We start from the raw sequence: 22,280 nt of genomic DNA on the forward strand, positions 1-22,280 counted from the left end.
CATTTTGTTCCACTCTCCAGGTCCAGTGTTTCTGCTGGTTTTCCCCTTGTTCCATAGTGTGCCGTGTTAAACGGTCCTGTTTAGCGCTATTTCACTTAGTGCTTTCTATGAAATCATCCATAGCGCTAAGTGACGTATTACTGTAAAGGATTAGACAAATTGATAAGAAAATATCAAAGCCATCCAGGGACCATCTCTCCCCACAGAGAAGAAGCCTCTCATCAGAGTCAGACCACTGGGCTCTCTAGTTCCATTCCCTCCACCCCAGCTGGCCTTGTCAAGGTTTCAGGTAAGACTTTCTCCAGTACTCAATCCAGCTATGTACCAGGTATTTTACCCGGGATCTCATGCAGGAAAAGCCGATGGTCTGAGCTTCCTGTCTATTGAGATTCCTGCGGTCAGGCGAGAAGTCCCCTTGGCTAACCCCGCCCCTCCTGATGGGCAGCAGGTAGACAGTCACACTGGATCAGATAAAATCCTAACATAGCAACCGGTCGCTCTACAGGGTCCTTAGCTCAATGGTCAGTCTAGAAATATATACACTCTTTACACAAAACAACATCATTTGATTCTTCCCGCATGCTTTATTTAAAGTTCTAGCCAACAGCCTCCATTTGAAGGTTTATTCAATGTTCAGAGCTGTAACATCTGCTTCATTTGATTACTGGGCAACACTTGATTTCCTCTCATCTCTACATACCACGTGTGACACCTTTTCAACGTCACATCACATTCTCCCAGTCCATGAAACTTTCTTTCTCCTCACAGGCATTTGACCACAACTGTTCCTGGAATGGACCCATTTTTCTAAAGATCCTTTTCGGGTAAAAGATACCTGCGTCATAGCTACAGGCCTATGTTCTCGTAGAACAGGGAATTCCAATCTGTGTCATAACGAAGCTCCCGAAGGACGCAAAACTGAAAGGGTGATCAGAGACAACTATGTTTCCTTGTTGCGGGTTGTTCTGCTGTGTCAACTTGCTTTGACCCGAGATAAAGAGTAGGTGCTACCAAGGAGGTCCACCACGAAGCCATTCCCAAATAAACCCAGCAAAAAGGAAGCCAAGGGGGTAGCCTGGCTCTTATGGGCCTTTTGCCATAACGCCCAAGAAGATGGAGCAGCAGCAGGAGGAGGAATGAAAGAGAGCAGGTTCAAGGCAGGAGCTTCCTTTGGGTTCAAAAAGGCTGAGCCACCAACAAACCTCAATCCTGCACCGCTCCTGACCCATTTCTAGCTGTTGCAAAGAAGCTCGGAATAAAACAGAATCCAAAAAGTAACCCACGGGTTCACCATCTGCCAAGGCAAGGTCGTTGGGTTCCTGGGAAGTGGGAGGGTTGTTGAGTCCACAAACTGGAGCCAAAAGCTTGCAAGGTGCACCATGGGGCCTCCCAAGATCATCCCCACAGAAGGTCTTGCTCCAACCAGGGGTCATCCGAATGCTGAACTAGGGTCCTGCTCCCTAGTAAAGCACCCGCCCATGACTCAGGACCATGGAGTCAGAACAGTTCAGTCCGATTTAAAGAAGGGCTGAGCCCTTTGTCAAGAAAACAAGTCCCACATGGGATGAAAACCCCAGGGTGGGGATGGAGGCTGAGGTTCCAGTTCTTCTCCAGCATCTCCAGAGGGGAAAAATTAAATACCAGCTTTCATGAATCCTCTGGAGTTCTGTCTGACCCACCATGAGTTCCGTGCAACCATTCTAGAAATTGCCCTAGGCAACTGTGCTCGAAAAATCATCCTTCTTAGGAATGGGGCGCGTTAACTTACACTCAGGGAGGGAAACCTTCTCCTTCTCTTCTGTTTTCCTTGCAAACTGGCACACAGATTTTAAGGAGTCCTCCAGGAGATGGTTCATCTTCTCAGAGTCCTCCTTGAAATGCCTGATGCTCTCAAGTTTAACTTCCAGCTCTGCAAATTTCTTCCTTTCTTTCTCAAGCTCTTCATTTAACCTCACTACTTTGGTCCAGACCTCGAAGTTCTCCTCCTGGAGGCTGCAAAACAAAGAGAAAGATGTCAACGAGCGAAATGACCCCAAGAACCAGACCCCGTCTCCTTGAATGGGGGAGGAGAAGGAAGGGCCGGAAAAACAGCATCGGCTTGGGTACCAAAGCTTGTGAAGGTCACCGATTAAACTTAGACCTCCTATTGGGTGAAGTGGGCACCACACACAGCAGGAGGGGGGGGCACAGCTTGAAATTATGGATAGCTGCACAGAGATTAATTACTGGGAGATTAATGGGAGCTGCGCAGAAGCCCAGTATTAAACAGGAGACAACGCCACTTCTATCAAGTCTCTGGCAACATTTTTGAGTTCGCCATACTCTCCTTTCTTTGTGAAAGAACCATGCTTCTCAGAAAATGAAGCTACCACATGTTGAATCAAGACCCTAGCACACTTCAAGGGAAAGGTCTGTTTCATATGTTGACAGGATTTTCCTTCAAGATACGCCATTCCTTCAAAGCTCCACCAAGTTTGCAAAGAAAGCTCATGTTTGCTTCCCAGCGACAGATCACAAGCTCATTTCCAACCTGCAGAAGGAGTTAAGCTTGTGCTGAGGTTAAGAGGCATCTTTCAACTATGAAAGGGGTTTGGTGGCTAAAGACGGGCAAAATGCACCAGCGCTCATTCCCTGACTCTCGGTCCAGCTAGGCTTGGTCTTTGCCATTCTTGAGTTCTCCAAAATCTCACAGCAAGGCCTTTTTCTCCAACATACCGAGCCTGTGGCTGTTTTGACTAAATTCGGCAGAGGCTGAATTTGGGAAGCAGAGCCGGCCCTGGCCTGGGGGATTCGGGTGCATGAACTAAGGATGATGGGGAAAATGTGTTATGTCCCTTTCGTTCTGGTCACACTTTACATCACCGTTCTCAAACCAATATGAAGACAGAAGTGCTGTTTCCTCCATATTCACACTTCAGCTAAACATGGCAATGCTGCCGTCTGAAGAAAGAAGACTCATATTACACGTGCACATATTACGACAAAAATCTTCATTATTATGCATAGTGAAAATAACCTGAGGAAAAAAATCATTATATTTTTTTGGGGGGGGGAATTGCTCCAAACAGCCTATGCTGAAGAATCTATGCCCTGGCACCCAGAGATGTGTGATATAAACAGGCGGCTGAAAACACAGCCATCGTCTTTGGAATAATATACCTCTTTATTTGTCTCTCGTAGTCATTTTTCTGTGACTCCAGCTCTTTCTTCAGCTGCACAATTGTCTTTTGAAGTGAGTCAGGATCCTCTAAAGGAGAGCCTTCACCTTCAGCAGGAGGGTGTGGAGCTGTGCCCCCGTTTAGCTTAGGGGCAGGAGTTTCGCTGGTTTGGAAACTTTTCCCCAGATGACCACTTAACTGGGGTGAGGGGCTCTCCCTCGGTGGAGTCTCTTTCTTTCTTTCCTCCACGGCACTCTGGCTGTGGTCAGAGTTTGAGGCTTGTGGGAAATTGAGCAACCTTGAAAGCCCACAGGATGAGGTCCTTTTGTGGCCACCGACGGAAGAAACCGGGTTGGGATGGACAACAGAGGAGGATGAGGAGGAGCACAAGCCAGGACTGGAAACATCCTCCCCATCCATGCTTTGGTTCCCTCTGTTGGGAGGAATGTTCAGGAAACACGTCCTGTTGGGAAGCGTCTGAGTCCTTTTCCGAGACTGCGCCGCCCACCCTCCGGGAGCGTCTTGGAGCGGAATCTCCCCGTTATCTCCTGCTGATGGATCGGTCCTGCTGGCAAGTTTTGAACTGGCAGGTTCTGCATCATCTTTCTGAAAGCAAAGCCAGAAATAATGGTAATGTAGTAATCATCTTAGAAGTGCAGAGCTGGAAGGGACCCCTATGGATCATTGATAGTGGCAGACCTACATTTTTGGGGCCCTGAACCATGAATTATTGGGGGGGGGGGTGTCTCTATGCAACCAGCAACAAAGTCTGATCAACCATTGTTATCTTCTTCATTGGGGTTGGTCCATAACAGATCACCACATTTTTTAAAAAATTGACTACAGTTATTTCTGGGGTCCCTCTGGAATTAGGGGCCCTGACATCTAAGCTTCCTTAATTTCATAGGGGATGCATCCTGATCATCCAGTTCAGCCCCTGTCAAGAAGGCACAATGTGGGAATCGAACTCTCAATTTCTGGCTCCCTAGCCAGAGACCTCAACCCCTGAGCTATTTAGCAGTTTATCAAAGCAAATCCAATCAACTTAATGTGGGGCAGCTAGACACTAAGCAATAAAGGATGTTCAGTAAAAGTTGGAACAGAGGGAACTCAGAGCAGCTTTGCAACTGAAAATGCCCTTGTGGTCACCTGCTGGTGTTGTTGCACTTTATAGGCTTTTGAGGGGACGTGGTGGCGCTGGGGGTTAAACCGCAGAAGCCTCTGTGCTGCAAGGTCAGAAGACCAGCTATCATAAGATCGAATCCACGTGACGGAGGAAGCTCCTGTCACTTGTCCCAGCTCCTGCCAACCTAGCCATTCAAAAGCATGTAAAAATGCGAGTAGATAAATAGGTACCACCTCGGTGGGAAGGTCACAGTGTTCCGTGTGTAGTCACACTGGCCACGTGACCACGGAAACTGTCTACGGACAAATGCTGGCTGCTACGGCTTGGAAATGCGGATGAGCAACGCGCCCTAGAGTCGGACACGACTGGACTAAATGTCAAGGGGAACCTTTACCTTTACTATTTGCTTTTGAGCTTGCATGCTGCCTGTTACTCATATTGCTTAAACTTAAGGTTGGTATCATCATCATCTAAGAAGCTTAGAAGGCCCTTCCCAAAAGAAAGGCAGTGTTAAAAAAAAGATTAAGAGAAAAATACCCTCCAAGCTCAATAGAAATGCAATAAGTACATGTGCAATGTCAAGCTTTTGCACCCACGTGGCATCTCCAGTCACAGCAAATGGATTAAAGCAGCACCTGGACACTCACAGCTTCCCAAATGGTCCTGTCCACCGCCCTGGATGTCCACGGTGCCTGGACAGCATCCCAACCTACTGCGCTGCGTGGCACGGAGGATTTCTTGGAATGGCTCTTCTGGAGACGTGGAGAAGGCACCACCTCTTTCAGCGCAGGGAAGAGCTTGGTGTGCTGGCTGATCATCACGGTCATCACTTTCTGGATGTGGTGGGTCCCTGTCATTGTGCAATAATCAGGTTGGGAAGGGGGGGTTAGCTGGAGATGAACGAACTCTGCGGAATGGAAAGGCACCGCTGTCGTTCTAATGCAGCACCCTCTTAGATAATATGGGGCACCGGAAGCCTGTTTAGTGGGCAATGCCCCACCGCACCTTTCATTATGGTGACGGGATCCTCCATCTTTGGCTTGATGAGGTTCACGCCAAACACTGTCGCCAGGTTCTCTACGCTCATCTTGTTGGTGGTCGAGTTCTGCTGGATTTCATGGAGGAACCTGCCCAGACCCAAGGGCATCGTGTGGGGAAGAGAGAAACATTGGGGGGGGGGGGTTAGCTGTGACTTTTGAAATGACCAGCTGTTGCTGTTGAGCCAATGCTGGCTGCCTCTGACCGGGGGGGTGGACCTGATGATCCATAAGGTCCCTTCCAGATCTGCAGTTCTAAGGTGGTGATGATGTGAAACATCCAAATTAGAGTTCAATAATTTAGCTGACACGACAGCTCAGCGGTTGAGGCCTCTAGCTGTGGAGCCAGAGGTTGGGAGTTTGATTCTCCCACTGGGTCTTATTGACAAGGGGCTGGACTCCATAATCCAGACCACCCCTTCCAGCTTGGCAGTTCTGAGAATTGTTTAGTGCATATCTAGAAGAGGTGCTCCCTCAAGTGGCGAATGTCTCCTATTTATCATTGCACATCACTTTCCTTGACACTGTATCTTCCCTTTAGTGGGCTGTAGGTCCTTGAGAGGCAAATACAACCTGAATTTGAAGATCTGGTTGCTAAGGCATCCATATCTGAGGGAATGTCACAGTGGGAGGGAAAAGATGAAGAAATACCCTCCACCACCATCATCCTTAGTTTGAACTTGATTATGCCAACTGTGTAAGTAGAAGAACCCAGGTGAGAAGAACCGACATCCCCTCTTGTGGGGACAGAACCCCGAACACATCAAGGTGGGGTTAGTGGACAGCCTGCTCCCTCGCCTTTGCCCCTGAGGCCTTCACCTGCATGGACACTCAGCCCATAAAGGCCTTTGGGGAAACATCTTCCATGTAGGTTCTCATCTCTGGAGGATCTGCTTTGGACACTCAGCCTGTTGCAAAAGTCTGGGGAACACTGTTGGGTACACAGATGGTTCACAAATGGCACTGATGTCCTGATTTTTGAAGTGTGTTTCTCTCAGGGAATGCCATGGTATGAAAAAGATGAGGTAAATTTCAGGGTATATCTTTAAGGGGAAAATGTCTAGTCTTATACTCTGGGGTTGTCTCAGAGAGACATTGCTTCAAAAATCAGACTGGCCAATTAAGCCCGTGCCTATGTTCTGACGACCAATCAGATAACCAGGCTGTAACCATCATCAGAAAGGCATAAGCACCACCAACTAGGATGAATGGCACTTGAGGGTACGAATAACCCTAACCTTAATTCTAATCCCATATTTGCAACAGTGAGCTAAAAAGACATCCATGAAGAACCTACCGGCAGATATAGCTGAGGAGGTTGCAATTGTCCCGGGGCAAGAGAGCCAGCTGCTTCACCAGCTGCTGGTGGCCCTAGAAGAGGACAGAGATGGTTTCTCAGTGAACACAGATATTTGCCTTTTGCATCAGCTACGAGCTAGTCCTGGCAGAGTCAGAATGGCAGAATCTGACTTCATATAAAGGTGCATTTCAAGGTGTCAACAGGGGACTTTGCTTGAAAGGCAAGCATCAGCTTCCAAGAGGTTCATAGATGCTCTGGCATCTCTGCTTCTCCAGAAAAACATGCCAGTTGACGACCATCCAACCGGGACTGCATCTAGGCAGTCCTAAGGGGTGTGCGTGCGTGTGTTTATTTGATACCTTGGCTTCATCCGCTGTCAGAAGTTGTCCACACAACAGGAAGTCCTCATACTGTGCGCAAGGTATGACCGGTTCCGGAAGTTCCCTTAGGTAAAGTTTAAGCAAAGAGGCGACCGTGTGCACATCTGTATCTCTGCAAGACAGGAGGGTGCATCGGGAGGGACAGAACCCAAACGTGTTAGCGAGAGCAGGCCAATAAAAGGGAATCGTACACCCCTCTTCCCCATCGTGGCAGAATGCCTTGGGGTCCCTGATGACCCCCCCCCGTGGGAAAGCCTGCCACCTACTGGTCAAAGGAGGGCCGCTCTCCAGCATCAAAGGCATCTCGCAGCTGTTTCACCAGGTTGTCTTGACCGGGGAGCCGGAAGATTCCCTCTTCGTTCAGGCCGTGCTTTCGGATGAACTCGGCGCATTTCTCAACCAAGATGGGGACCTGGTACTGCCCAAAGCGCTGCTCGTAGGCCATGGTTTCCGCCAGCTGTTGACCAAAAACCACTGCATAAAAATGTAACACAGAGAGAGAGAGAGAGAGAGAAGGGAAAAGTTACTAAATGGCCACCATCAGACTGTTTAAACAACTAGTTTGAATCAGGGAATAGTTATTATTGAACATTCCTTTTTATAGTAACAAAGTTACAAGTTACATCATGATTGCAATGTAATAAAGGATGATTTCTCTTTTTTTATGGGGTCAATGTGAGTTGTCAGCTACACTCTTTTGTACTTACGAGTCCCCAAAATGGCAGAAGAGAAATACCACTTAATTCATGCTTGCCTTGTCCTAAGTTGTTGTTGCTGTTTAGGCAATTACAAGGCGAGGGAAGACGGTGTTTCATCTTACAGGCCAGTAGCTTCTACCCTTGAACAGTAATAAGGAAGGCCTCAGACACGAGAAAGCAAACATTTGTTGTTTAAAAACCTTAAATATTAAGGGTAACCAATTATTTTGGGGACCCTGGATTTATATCAACAATGGACCGATTTTGGAAAGTAGCTTTCCTATCTTGGTGTAAAACCAGGAACTTCAGGCCCTCTTGATGTTGTTAGACTACAAATCCCATCAGCTCTGAGCAGCATGGCCAGTGGCAAAGGATGATGAGGCCATAGGCTACGAACACCTGGAAAGTTTTGCATTCCCGATTCTTGATTTAAACTACCTTCCATTTTAACACCCCCCACTGCATACAAAGACCCGAGCCTTCACTTGAAACTCTGCTGCTTTGGACCATGAAATAACAAATCAAAGGCCAACACATTTCATAAGAATCTTAGTAATCTTTGCCACAGTCTTATAAGCTAAGCTAAATATCCTCCCCAAATTGCAGACAGGAGGAAGGAAACGGAAGCCGCAGTTCACGGCAGAAGCAGGATTTGAACCAGGGACTTCACAAAGCTCTGCCAGTTCACACCCATGCTGATGAGACAAAAGCTTTTCAATGGCTCTGAATGATTTTGCAAGTGTGTTCCAGTGGCCCTTGAAGCATTTTGTCTGTGTCGCCATGTCATTAGGACTGAGGCATTGCATCGTGAAGTTGAGGAGTTTTGGGGGTTTTTACAGGAACAACGATCGGACGACTCCAAGCCAAAATTAAAGCAGGCCACCCCTAAAAGGTCAGCGGCAAAGGTGGTGGCGGGTACCTGCGCCCTGGTGCAGGCCTGGCTTTTCCCTGAACTTCCAGCAAAAGGACGTCCATAGAACTGGAAAGCAGGAACTCCACTCCCAGGCCTTCATCCAGAGCCCAGGAGGTGAAGCAGCAAGAGAGAAATCCAGAGTTCAAACAGGCCTTCCCGAATGGCAAAGGACAGCCGAAGGGGCTTTGGAGGCCCTGGGCGGCTCCTCTTTTCATCTTTCCTTCCAGATCCCGGCCAAGGAGCCTCAACGTGTCTTCTTTTTCCAAATCAACCCAACATTGTATACGCTTCTTTTCAGGACCAACGAGCACCGACTGTTTTGAAATCTATTCTGATGTGTGTTTTTTTCTGTCTGCTTTTCGGTCTTGGAAGCCGCAGCGAGGAGGGTGTCGATGGTGTACAGTTGAGCCTTTATATAGAGCTCTTTGGGTGTTTAAAGAGCAGCCATAAAACCTGTCGCTCTGATGGCTCCTTTTCCACCGAGTTCTTGCTCCTCTGTGAATTCCTTCAAATCAATGAATACTGCAAAAGAGAGAGAGAGAGAGAGAGAGAGAGAGAGAGAGAGGCCAATCCTTCCAATACCACGTCTTCCTTCCTAATGGCAGCCGGTGAATGAAAGAGGCCCTCCTTTCCTCGAGGGTAAAGCACGCTCCAAAACGATGCTACGTCCAAAGCACTTCACAAAGCCACGATGGTCGGTGCGTAAGTGGCCCCAAATGCTTTCTAGAGAAACGCCCCGACATGCCTGGTTCTTCTCTGTGCCTTTTCCATCTAGAAAAGACTCAGCTTGCCCTGAACAAAGTTGACAGAGAGAGACTGATCTGAACAGACCGTTCATAAAGACGCCTCGGGAAGCCCGGCCATCTGCCAGTAACAGACACGGGCATCTCTGTGACATCCCATCCAGACCCCTTGTGTTAGCCGTTCTTGCTGAGAATTTCTTTTTATATATATACAGTATATAGCAAGAAAGTTATGCATTACGTCATGATTGTAATGTAATAAAGGATGATTTCTCTTCTTTTCTGGGGTCAATGTGAGTTGTCAGTTCCTCTTGTATTTACAAGGGCATGGCTGAGACCAAATTCATTCCAAATGCTGTACTCTCCCTCTCTTTCTGTCTCAAGAAATGGACATTGTGCACCAATGTTCATGTTCAAATAAAGCTCACATTTCGTCTTTAAGGGCCCGCCATGCTTTATTCTTCTTTATTTGTTCTTTTATTTTTATTTTATTATTTGGGGTTTAGCTATAATTCTAAATGCTTTGTCTGATTTCCCACCCTGTACCGGAGGCAATGTGTTGGAAATGTGGCATAAAATATTTCCATTCCTACTTACAAACAAGGGGATGTTTTAACTGTCTCCTGCATCTGAACTTTTAAAACCTTGGAGGTTTTCTGGCCTGAATTTTGCTCAGCGAACTTTGTTTTTGGGAAAACAGAACTGAAATGAGGATTTCACCACTTGCACCAGCTAAATTTAAATTCAGTAGAGACAACTGTGCTGAGCCTGCCAGCCATAAATGTGCTGAACAGGAAGTGCCTTTCAGAGCGGGAGGGGAAGAAGTATAATTTATTATTAAGATGGCGGAAAACACGCTGACTGAAAGCCAGATTTCAAAAGTCATTATACTCACAGGCTTGTGCCTGGATTAATTCAGCTGTTGGTTTCATTTTCCTTCTGTTTTCAATTTTTTAAAAATTAATCTTCAGTTGTTTCCATTCCGCATATAAATCAACTTGCAAATTTTGGAAAATCCACACAAAGGCCAAATTTAGAGATGGGTACGAACCATGGGTCCAGCATGGTTCATTTCCTGGCCAAATCGCTGAACCACAGCTTGGCGCCCTGTCCCTTCCAGCAGGCGCCCACTCGGAGTCAACTTTTGGCGACTCTACAAATTAATGATCTCTTAAAAGTCCTGTTTTTTAACAGCCCAGCCCAGGTCTTGCACACTCAAAGCTGTGGTTGCTTTATTGAGTCAAGGCATCCCCCATGCTCAGTCTTCCTCTTTTCCTGCTGTGTTCAACCTTTCCTCACCCTGACTGTCTTTTCCAGTGCATCTTGCCTTCACATGATGGAGCCAAAATAGGATGACCTCAATCCATTTTTGATTTGTTCTAGAGATCAAATGATTCTAGAAAGAGTTCCGCCTTGATTTGATCTAGAACCCACTTCTTCTTTCTGTCCGTCTATAGCATCCTTCTGGCCTTCTTGACTGTCCAGCTTTCACATTTGAACAGAGTAATCAGGAATAACTGTAGTAGGAAAGATCTTGGCTTCGACATATTTCCAAGCCCCCAAAGCTGTGTCCTGCTCTTGCAACAACCAAAGGACTAAAGGGTTCTGTCAACTTCCTGAAAATCTCTGGTGCTCCATTACTGAAGGGTGGAGGTGTCTATGCAGTTATGAATTAAGTAGAGATAAATAGGAAGATCCAGTGCAAACTTATCTTTTTTTTCCATATGATATTGGGATACACGGGAACTGGGCAAGCTCTGAGCTTGAACCCCTTCTTCTCCTTGTGCTTTTTGGACTATGAGTCCAAGAATTCCCTACCATGGCCATTGCTGTAATTCAATTCAGCTCCAATCCCAATAGTTTTATTTTTCTGAGCATTGTGCGCAGACAGCTGCCCCTCTTTACCTCCTAAGGGAGACCCCACAGCCCTCCGGAGCAATCTGACCCACTCCTCCATGTCTGCCTGGGAACTAGCCATCAGCACGTAGGAGTCTTGCCCACTTCGGTTCTGTTCTCCTGTGATGCCTGCAGAGCAAGAAGGAAAATGGGAAAGGAGTCTTAGAGAGCGATAAGAGAAAATGCTAGGTATGTCTTCCTTTCTCTGCTAAGTGATATGTTTCCCTTGAAAAACTTTTATCCCTCTGTAAAATACAGAAGGATCCTCTTATCCGTGGGATCAGCATCCACTGAATCACTGGTTCACGGCCTGAAAATATTAAAAGAAAACTCCTAGCAATATACATTTCTAAAGATGAAGTTTACAGAACTGGCGACTAGAGGGAGCCAAAAACCAAACTATAATCCACATATTTCAGCATCCACAGGGGCTGGGCTTGTTACTGATCTCCCGTGGATGCGTGGGGTCCTACTTATACACTGCAGCACCATTTCTGCCTAACCGAAACTGAGAAGTGCACTTTGGGTGCAGAGTTGACTGAGGGTGTGATCTCATGGGAAAAGAGTCCACAATCTGGGCCACACTGGGGACAGTCCAGTGCAGTCTATTTCCCAGCAATCACGCGATGCACGAGGTAACAAACTGGCCGAAGCGAGAAACATAGGCGGGACTCACGTGGGATGATTTCAAAGATAAACTTCCCGCCTTCGTCCGGGGCGGCCGCGACTTCCTTGATTGTGCTGCCATGCAGTTGCACCAAACCCTGTGACCAAAGAGAGCAACAAGTCTGAAAATGTAAAACGGGCAAATATATAAACAAGTAGTCGATGGGGGGGAAGAAAAAAGAAAAGCTCGTTTTACCATTTAATGACCTTTAGTTCAAGCTACACATGCTTGTTTTTCTTTTCTCTATGTGGAGTTTAACACAGGCAGCTATGGCGGGGAAACGGAAGCATTTCAAAGATGTTCATATCACTGGACGTGGACAATTCCTTGAATCCAGAGGGTGAAAAATAACGAACTACTAAAGCGAATGAATAGGTAAGTAGCAAGTGACCAGTTTTCAAAGAGGAAGACGTCTCATTTGTTCCAACGTAAACCGAGAGCCTTCGTTGGGTCCTCTGGATGAGCTAAACCAGTTTAAGTTTGCTCTGCTTGACATTTATAGCTGAGGAGGTGTGTACCTCTTGTGAAAGAGGTGGAGCCGTAAAATCAAATCGAGATCCCTCTTCTTCATGCCCACGGCAAAGTCCGCCTGCCCCCGGACACCCTGCCATGAGTCAGAATGGTCACAAGAAGAACTGGCATGACTTGACTCCTCCCTGAAGGTCACGTAAAGACTGGCCCGGGGGGGGGCTTTTATACTTCATCAACCGTAACACTACTTTTCCAAGGAGGTGACGCAAAGCCTCTCGTCATGATCCTCCATCTCCCTGGTACTGACCATTCTAATAAACTGCGGGCTGACAGCACGGAGGGAGGTGGGACACCGGGAAGAGGGCTCTATCCTGCTGCCGGAAGCTGTATGGTCAAAAAGTCAGATGTGGTCAAAGCAGACAAAGGACTTGGGGGGGGGGTCGAGAAGACGTCGAGAGATGAGCCTGTCAGAATGAGAAGTGAAATTAGACAAGAGGAACTGCATGTTGCAGAGTTTTAGATTTACAGTGAAATTCCTCTAACGGAGCAACAGAAATGCAGGGATTCTGCCCACCCGTTCAATCTCATCAACCAGCACTTACAGTCTCAATAATTCACTCCAAGACATTAGCCGTATAAAGAATAAGAACATTTCATTTCATGACAATTGAACAGATCAGACAACAAACTGACAAAACACGGTTGGCTGTTTTAAGCAACCGGCCTCCGTAGACTAACTCCAACAGACTCGGAAGGGGGGGGGGGGAAGAAAGGCAGAGAAGAGAGTCAGGGATCTCTTGGAATCCAGAGGCAGGAGGGAGCCACTGGCGAGCTGGATCGATGGGCCGGCATCCCAGAAGGGCCCCTCCCAGCAAACACCTCCAGGCATAAAGGCAGGGCTCATTATTTACAGGATTAATTGGTCCCCCCTGCTGGATCCATTCAGCCATCTAAAGACATCCCATAAATATGATAAGGAGTCTGTTGTCTTTAAAATTTATCTCCCTCTCCATGATAAAATATAACTTGGATGGCTCTTGAGGAATCTGTGGCTGGATGCATGGTTAGTTGTAGCAAAATTTCTGGTTCTAAGATTGGTGTGTGCGTTTGCACGTGCGTTGTGCTGCCCTAGAAAAATGCCCTTGGTACGGTACATGAAACCCAGAAAGATAGACAGAAAGTGGCCGTTTATCACTGGAACAAATGGCAGGAGGCCACCTGCAAGATGACTATTAATTTTATCCAAGATTAAGCATTGTCTAGATAGTAATTTATTCAGTTCAGTGGCTGACTCTGTTTCTACACAATATTTTCGGGGGAAGTCAGACGCGTGGGTCTCTTACAGAAAAACCAACAAAGCATCTATTAATAAGTTTTGTATGTCACAAGTGTTCTTGGAATGAGCAGTCCATGAAAGATGATTCTAAATAAAATATTTTAGCCTTTAAGGTGGCACAGGGCTCTGGACTGCTAACTATTTCACTGTGATTACTTAAAACTCCAGAAATCTGATCTGAGCTTATCAATTTTTTTTAAAATTCCCAGACATCCTTCTGACCCTCCTCTGTTTTCACGGTCGCAAGACTTTGATGGAGTTTGGCAACCAACCAGCCAACCAACTCATCAACCAAAATCTTCGAAAATGCAACTTTGGAAGCAGAAAAAATTAGGCAAAGGTCTAGCAGAAATATTTTGCTGGAGGAATTAGATTTCCCTGCAATATTTTAAAATCCATTAATTTGTCTATTAAAAGGAGCTGGCTGTAAGTAGGCTGCAAGTTTCCATCTCTAAAACTCAAGAGTCAAGGCCAGGTAAGGTCTGGCATGAAATATTCCCACCTGGTCACTTACTCTGCTGGTTGGCAGAATTGAGGAGATGCTGGATGCCAGCAGCCACTACAAAGCCCACCAGTGGAGGGCTGGGGTTGCACCTTGACGCTCGGTGGGAAGGGGACAGCCTTAGGACCATCAAATCCGTGCAAAGGTGTTTCCATGTGTATTGAATGGCCAGGAGTAGAGGGTACCATTTGGATCCAGACACCCATGTTTGACATCATTATGTATTCCAAAAAAAGGCATCTTAGCAGACGCTCAGGTCTGACCAATCATGCTTGCTAAAAAAATCCTGTGTTTCCCTCCCCATGAGCAATCACAAAACAAAGCAAGCTGGTTCGCATCCTACTGGAAGTGAGCAATTTCCCTGACAATCAGACATGTTGACCACTTAAGGAATTCTAAGCAAGTTCTCTCTGTAATCGAGAGTGTGGCCTGTATGCATCAGCCCGTGAGTCTCCAGAATTTGGAAAGTGCCCCCCCCCAAGAAGAGAAACGCCTGCTACCTCAAATGCCTGCCCTAATTTAATCCACCCTATTGAGTCTAAGCCTTGGCCAACCTCCAGAGCAAAGGGGTTGATGCCTCCGGACCTCTTTAGATCTGGGCGGCCTCTTAAGGTTACCTGAGGCTTGGGGTCATCCTCCTCCTTGTAGTAGGACAGCTGCTGGCCTTTCAAGACGAAGTACCTCTGCTGCCAGTTCTTGACGATGGAGCGCTGCTTCTTCAGCCAACCAGCCTTCAAGGGCCGCTCCTGCAGGCTGGGAGGGTGGTGGGCCCAGTTCCCAGACCCTTTGGGATCGACTGCCATCATACTCTGGGAGCGAACTAGGGAGAGAAGCGAAACTCAGCAAAAGGAGGAGATTCTCTGGAGCAGTGCAGTGGCCACTCAATGGAAGCCTTGGGTTCCAAAGCCCCTCAAGGCTACCCAGGAAGGGAGAGGAAAACCCACCATTGCCTCTCTGGAGCGGAGCGAAAATGGGGCTTTCAAGGCGAGACGGGATTTCAGGGGACCGGACCCCACCCCCTTGTGGTAAACAGCTTTTTCGAAAGGAAGCCAGCACAGCGATCTGTTCAAATGGACTTCCTTTTTCCTGCGTAGGCGTCTTTCTTTGCAAACGACAAAAAAGAAACTACAATGGGTCCCAAGAGGGCATTGCCTCTGCTTGCTGCCAAGCTTCTTGTGAAATGGCATGGGCTGGGTGGGGGTGCATGCTTCGGCTTTGGCCGAGTCTGATAAAAGTTGGACAAAATTTTTTTTTAAGCCAGCCAAGATAGTAAGTTGGCGTGACCCGGTGAAAATGCACGAGCTTTTTTGAACCCCATTTTGTGGGGCTTGTCTGTTTGGCCAAGGAGCCTACAAGGGCTGTTGATTAGGGGCACTCAAGCCCCCCCACACACAGAGCAGCTCACCCGAAAAATGAAAAAGCAGAATTAAAAAAATGGACCAGGACAACAGCAAAAGCAGGAAAAGCACAAACAGAGGAGGGAAAATTCAAGGTCCCTGCTTTTGTTTCAGGGCGTGATGGCTACACCTTTGTGGGTCTCCACTCGCAAATGGAAGGCAAACCCCAGGCTGTTCAATGCTGGAGAGGTTTGAAAGAGTGGGATGATGCCAAGAGGCCACGCAAGCAGGGCCACGGGGGGCCCCGTGGTTGCAGAACCACAGGCGGCCGTGCTTACCCCTTGGGGGAGGTGGATCTGAAACTGACGTGGGAGATGTCAGGTGGAAATGACTTGCCCCATCTATGGGTGACATCATCCCCCATCTGAACATGATTTTTGCCCTGAGCTCCCTTGGGGACCTTACACCAGCTCTGAGCCTCAAGCTAACCACTGTATCCTCTATGGAGGGACCTACACGGCAGGGCTGTCGGGAGAGTTGCAAGCCGCGTGTGGTGAAAGCACTGTTAACCTTCCAATAAGGCTCTTCCTAAATGCTCCGTAATATTGTGATTTGCCGAGGGGCACCCTCTGCTGGATCCTTGGCTGGCTGGATGTGAACAAAAAATGGAACGCTTGAGCCTAGAGAGATGGAAAGCGCTCTTTGAGGCTTCTTCCTTTCCCCTGGTCACCCTCAGCCACATGAAATAAGCCTGTCGCTCAGGGCGGAATGATCGACTTCAGGGAGCCTGGGTCTAGAAAAAGAGAGTCCCTTCAGGGAGGACCGTAATGCAGTTATGAGCGTAGGAGGTTTCCAGACAGAAAGGACCCACAGGCAAGGAAAAGATGGAGGAAGGGGGTGAGAGACCCTTTCCTTTTTAAAACCATCTTAATGAATTAAAGGATTCTTCTTCTGCAAACAAGAAGCATCATGGGGTGGTTTAGTCCATGCTGCCTTGTTGAGGCAGGACAGAAGTGTTCTTTAAATGTTCAATGGGTGTTGATTCAAAATTATACAGATGGGCACAAGCCAAACTACAGACGGATGGGGTGGGGTGGGGACTCACGAACCGGGCTGGTTCATGGTCCGATTCGGGAATCCTGTTTCGCCGAAACGAAACGCCAAATTTGTTTCTGCGCAGCGCTTTGTTTGACTTGGGCAAAGCGGATGTCCCCCACCTGTTTTTAGCCACCTCCTCCTCTGGCACCATCTTTTAGAGACCGTGGTCCAGCTTCCCTTCTGAGGAGAAAGAGGAGGAGGCAGGACCAGGTAGGGAGGTGATGGGGGGGCTGTGGGAAGGGGGTGGGCGGGTGGCAGAGAGGATGGGGAGAATTAGAGTCTCCTCTCCAGGCACAAAAACGAACCACACAACGGTTCATTTTTCCAGGGTTCGGGAAAGGCGCATGGTTCATAGATAGCCTGATTCGTCATTTTTCCAGTTTGTGTCCATCTCTGTTTAGAACCCAAGCTAGGTTACCTCTGTACAGCATTTGAAAAAAAGATCCTTTCTTGGACTGCAACTCCCAGAATCCCCTGTTTTAGGAGCTGTAGTTGAAAAGAAAAAAGAAACTCTTCTGACTTCATGGAACATGCTTTACATGCAATTCCCCAGCCCTTCCAAGTAGGATTTCAAGTGATTGGGAAGATTTATTTATTTTTTTAATCTTAAGGCACAAGGTCAGCCTTGCTGGACTGGATCAGGAGGGATCGCTCTGCTCCCCAATCCTGGTTCCCTCAACCAAGAGCTTCGACCTGGGATGGTTTCGAGATTGCTTTCGGAAGGGGTGGGTAGGGTGTTTGGCTGCTTCATGTTTTATGCTTATGATTGCAAACTGCCCAGAGTAGCAGCATCCCACGATATGAGCAGTATTAAAAAAATCAGCAAATAAAGAAATTTGGAGAAGCCCACAGGTAGAGCATGACAGCTGTATCAAGGGGGGGGGACTTCAGGGGTGGGGGGAGGGGGAATTTTTACTCCTTTGTTACAGGAAATAAAGGCACTGTTCTTTTGGGTTTTTTTTTTGTTCATTTATTTATTAAGTACCACACTTTTCAGTCAGATTTATTTATGTATTTATTTCTTAATTAATTTATTCATTTTTCTTTCTCACAGCCCTTTTCAGTCAGACAGTCAGAATTTATTTTTAAAGCAAGCAGCACACTTTTTAGTCAGTCAGTATCTATTTGTTTGTTTGTTTGTTTGTGTCGCAAGCAGTCCCTCTGCCAACCTTTGTTTGTTTGTACGTTCTTTTTTTAGCCCTTGCTGTAGCCCATTTCCTTGGCCGTTTTTCTCAGCGCTGGGGCTTTCAGAGGCTGGCCGGGGAAATCAAGAGGAAAAACCCGAAATGACAACTTTGCAAGCCCACACACACAGACACACACACTCACACATATTCCAGCCCCAGGAAGCTGCTGGCTTGATCGGCTTTTTAAAGGAATCCCAGGGACCGACGGCATCTCCTGCCCTGACAGGTTCCCCTGTCGGCTGGGGGAAAACACACAGTTTTTCCCAAGAGAGCAAAGGCCGCCCCAAAGAGAGCAGTTTTTGGAAACACACACACACATACTCCTTTAAAAAAGAAAATCCTTTTCATGGAAAATCACAAAATCTCCTTCCAGAGCCTTAATGTCTTGGGAACTCCAACCAAAGCACAACAGGAAGCGGCCGGCGAGAAACATCATCATCATCATCCCCCGGGAGCAGAAAGGCCATCCGGGGCTCTGCTATGCTTTTCAGCACACAACCTGTTGTGCCTTCTGAACTGGGAAACCCAAGTGTGTGTTCAGCCAATGGCTTGGAACGGTACCTCTCGGGTCCCTCCTGTCAATACTTGATTTTCTTTTCTCCACCTTGAATGATACCAATAGTATTGATTTAAATCATTGTTCTAATTGTTTTTATGATCTTTAATGTAAGCCGCCCAGAGTAGACGTAGTCTAGATAGTCAGGATATAAATCTAATAATAAATACATGAAAGATGTCTCTCCAAAGAGGCTGCTCTATATGCCAGGAAATGGCAGAGCATGTTCCTCCTGAAACACTCGGAGGCGATGTTTCCGCGTCCGGATTCTGAAATCACGCAGGAGGGGAAACAGGAGGAAATGAACGTGGGCCGCCTCGGCTCAGAGACAAACCCGAGGGGTACAGTTGCAAGACATGGGCTTAAGCCCCCGCTTTAGGCTCACATCCAAGTGCCGACAACGTGTGACCTGCAAAAAAGCATAACAGGGCCCAGATGGCCTTTCTGGAAACGAGAAACTCTCCCAATGCGTTCATGACTCTTCCCCACCACCACCACCACCGCTGCCCCACGAGGCCATTTTCTGGCTGCTTCCTGTTTGCACTTTTTCAAAACGCTCAGGAGGAAGCCTGTGGGTTTTTACAACGCCCGGCCGAAAGGCGAAGTCCCGGCGTTTTCGCCTTCTGTAAATCTGGTTTTGCAAAAGCTTCTCTCAGCTCAATGATCTCTTGCCACATCTGACTATGGGTGCATGCAGAACAGCAAGAGTGATTTTTTTGCTGTCCACTGGGAAAACCAGAGCTGTGGTTTACTCTGGAGTAAAGCGCCGGCTTTGCCTGCCAAAGAGCTGAGCTTAATCCCTGGGCTCTCCAGGTGGGATCCCAAGGGTGGATGTGAGGGAAAAGACCGACAGAGACACACTCTGGAGAAAGACACGGGAGAGCCGTTTCCCTCATGGTAAACTAGAGACATCTCATCAAAAGGAGGCGGCTGCACGGACACCCCCCCCCCCAGGACAGAAACAAGACAGACAAGTGCTGGGCCCCACCCCAGAAAAAAAAACTAAGCCTAGACATAAATTATGATGGGAACTAACCCAATACCCAGAAAAGTACACACCGTCGCTGCCTAAATGCAACACAAACTCCAACGCGGAGATAGAAAGTGGATTGCTGGGTGGGTTTGTCTTTTTTTTTTTTTTTTTTTTTTTTTTGCATATTTGATTTTCTTCCCCACCAAATGAAATTGTTATCCTTTTCCTTTCCAAACATTTTTTGGACATTTCTCATTCTTTATTTGGGGATATCCAGCCCCTGTGGCATGTTTTGTTTTTTTTTTTAAAAATGAATTTAGCACGATAATTTTAAAAAGTATTAATTGGTTCATCACTCATGAAAAGCAAATAATGATCATGAATGATCCTCACAACGATGATGGTTGGAAAGCCCTCTTTGGCCACCTTTTCCCCAGGCAATCTCTCCGGCTTCTCCTTTCCCTCCTACCAGTCCTACCCGCCGGTGGCAAGAGTTTGAAATGGATCCTGCAGACTCAAAACTGAATCAGGCAAACCTCTCCCGAGCATCAGTTTGTGTCCCTCTTTTCCCCTGGAGGGACTCGGGGAGCTTTCGGTAGATCTAGATCCACCCTTTACACAAGGAATAAAAATACACTGTGCCGTCAGTCCCTTTTTTACTCCTGAAAGCATTTTTGTTTTGTGGGTGAGAAAAAAAAAATGATCCCGGGAAATTAACATGAACATCTGGAGCCTCCTGCTCCTCAAACCCTAAGTATGAAGACAGACATCCCATCTGGAAACACGCCCCCCCCCTCTAGAGAAGGAGAGAGACCATGAATCGATGTACGTCTACTGGGTTGGAAGTTTGTTGAACAAGAACCGACAACCCAAGGGAACAAAGCTGGTTTTGGACAGTTACAATTCATCACACTGCACAGACCGAACATGAGGAGAATCTCCAGGGAACAGCACGCCGCCAATTCGAGGAAATAACGAAGCAGGAAACTGTATGGGAACTTTGCAAGGATGCAACCCAATATGGGGAGGCCCTGTGCTCCCAATTTCTACCCCACAAAAAGTCTTGAGGCTGTGACGGGAGAATAAGAGCAGGGCAGCCATGTAGAAGTAGGGAATCCCCCCTACTTCTTGGCTGATTTTAATTTTTTTTGTGTCATATGAGTTGGCCCCAGGGAGGAGGAGAAAGCGACCTATATCTCCTTTTAAAACATGACATTTTCAGTTCTTAATCCTTGATAATTAGAGGCAGAAATTCTCCAGACTTGCACCAACGGATAGGCTGGGCCGAACCGCAGAAGCAGAAGAAACAGCATGTCTGGAATAAGGAAGCTCTGTGTTGAAAATCATGATCGTTCAGCTGTATCCTTACACACACACACACACAAAGAGCTCATCTACATCTGGCCCTAAAAAGGCCCCATCCCATACAGAGGTTCCTGCCATCAGGTATAATTTGCTTAGATCGAGAAGCAGCAGGCGGCGGGGGGGGGGTTTACTTCTGAGAAGCAACCTCAAAACCTAAGCAAAAGGAGGGTGTGAGGAAGGAAGTAATACCAGCGACAACAGCCCAGTGCGGTGGGGTGTGGTGGCAAAGAAGGGGATGAGAACCGGGGAGAACCTGGTTTCGGATCCCCATTCAGGAACCGAATGGCTTGGGGAAACTCTCTTCTCTGTCTCAGCCCACCTGCCCGTCCCATCGCCGCTCACTCCACGTGGACGGTGGAGAGAAGAGAGGAGCGACCCAAATAAATCAGCAAAGATAAGCCGTACCTATTTTCGACCGGTCCATTTTCAGGCCGAAATCCCAGTTCCGTGGCAGCTTGAGAGACATCCTGATGCAAGCTGCGGGAAAGTCCGTGGAGCTATCTTGGAATCACCGACCTTTTTCACCTCTACAGAGGATGCACAATGATTTTCTTTTAAAAAAGAAATCCACAAGGGCCTTCTTGAAAAAAAGTGAAGTTTCTGCCGTGGGATCCTCTACAAAGAGCCCACTCAAGTCTCTCTCTTGGTTCTCTCCAGTTCGGTCTGTTGACTCACTAGACCCAACATGATGCCTTGGGTTTACTTCTAACCCTCCGCGCGCTCTGGGGAGGGCCCGATTCTTCAAAAGCTTTTCTAACTGCATTTAGTTCCATGCCAAGGCATAAGAAAAAAAGAAAGAAAGTAAAAAAGAGGCACAACCCACCCCCAACGGCACAGCTCATGGGTTGGCTGCAGTGTCACTCCATTTGAGGAAGTAGGCGCTGAAGAAAAAAAGAACAAGACGCGCAACACACACACACACAACACCCAAACAAGAAATGGTTCCTGCCCCTACAACTCAGCCTCGGGTTCGGGGAAATGGCTTAATGAAAGCTGGAGGGGAAGATGGAACCTCAGTTGTTTAGCTTGGAGACTACGAAGACTGGCACCCCGGCTCTCTCACCCCAGAGTCTGGGCCATATTGCACGACCACGCAGGGAACGAGCACAGATCTAGCCGGAGGCTGTATGATCTTTTAGGTTCTTTTTTTTGGGGGGGGGGGGAGAATCTTGCTTGCTGCCAATGAAAAATGCTTCAGAAAGTGGGGTAAACCTCTCCGCTCAGACGCACCCTCCTAAACCGTACAAAGCTTAACAGCAAACCCGCGTTCGACGATACGGGTCACATCAAAACGGTAAAGAGCTTCTTTCTACATGGTGGTGGTGAACTGTAACTCCACATGGAAGCCCTTCTCGACTCGCGCCTTTGCTCAAAAGACTTCTGCTCTACAACTTTTCTCAACAAATATGCCACACGCATGCACTGGAAAGAGAAGAGTGTCGTTCAACTTAATACTCCATGCCAGCAGTTGGAGAACAAGGTTAGATGCTGTTGCTGCTGGTGCTGTTTTCACAGCTGTAGAAACTGGAACTCAGTA

The 22,280-nt window shown here is 47.4% G+C and overlaps 1 protein-coding gene across 5 annotated transcripts; it reads right to left on the reverse strand.

The window, feature by feature from the left end:
- Nucleotides 1-564: 564 nt before the first annotated feature.
- ARHGAP25 (Rho GTPase activating protein 25) lies at nucleotides 565-21,566 on the reverse strand. 5 transcript variants are annotated; one of them, XM_020780159.3, is made up of 11 exons: nucleotides 21,149-21,566; nucleotides 14,845-15,047; nucleotides 11,928-12,015; nucleotides 11,261-11,380; nucleotides 7,268-7,475; nucleotides 6,981-7,113; nucleotides 6,619-6,692; nucleotides 5,290-5,411; nucleotides 4,932-5,134; nucleotides 3,160-3,764; nucleotides 565-1,992 (listed from the first exon to the last, which is right to left on the reverse strand). In XM_020780159.3, the coding sequence occupies exons 1-11, from the start codon at nucleotides 21,207-21,209 to the stop codon at nucleotides 1,713-1,715; spliced, it is 2,097 nt and encodes a 698-aa protein (XP_020635818.3). In that variant the 5' UTR covers nucleotides 21,210-21,566; the 3' UTR covers nucleotides 565-1,712. The 5 variants fall into 5 exon arrangements, with proteins under 5 accessions (XP_020635818.3, XP_020635817.3, XP_020635820.3 ...); XM_020780158.3 differs by having other exon boundaries at nucleotides 4,920-5,134; XM_020780161.3 differs by lacking the exon at nucleotides 21,149-21,566 and adding an exon at nucleotides 15,172-16,928 and having other exon boundaries at nucleotides 4,920-5,134.
- Between the last annotated feature and the right edge of the window lie 714 nt (nucleotides 21,567-22,280).

Source organism: Pogona vitticeps, chromosome 8, assembly GCF_051106095.1.
Source record: "Pogona vitticeps strain Pit_001003342236 chromosome 8, PviZW2.1, whole genome shotgun sequence".
Taxonomy (NCBI): domain Eukaryota; kingdom Metazoa; phylum Chordata; class Lepidosauria; order Squamata; family Agamidae; genus Pogona; species Pogona vitticeps.

Bases quoted from the DNA above. Each gene is read 5' to 3' on its own strand.
- ARHGAP25 (XM_020780158.3), bottom strand. From the start codon at position 21,209: ATGTCTCTCAAGCTGCCACGGAACTGGGATTTCGGCCTGAAAATGGAC. The intron at 15,048-21,148 runs GTACGGCTTATC...TTCTCTCCCTAG, and splicing joins AATGGACCGGTCGAAAATAG to TTCGCTCCCAGAGTATGATG. The intron at 12,016-14,844 runs GTAACCTTAAGA...CTTTGGTCACAG, and splicing joins AGGATGACCCCAAGCCTCAG to GGTTTGGTGCAACTGCATGG.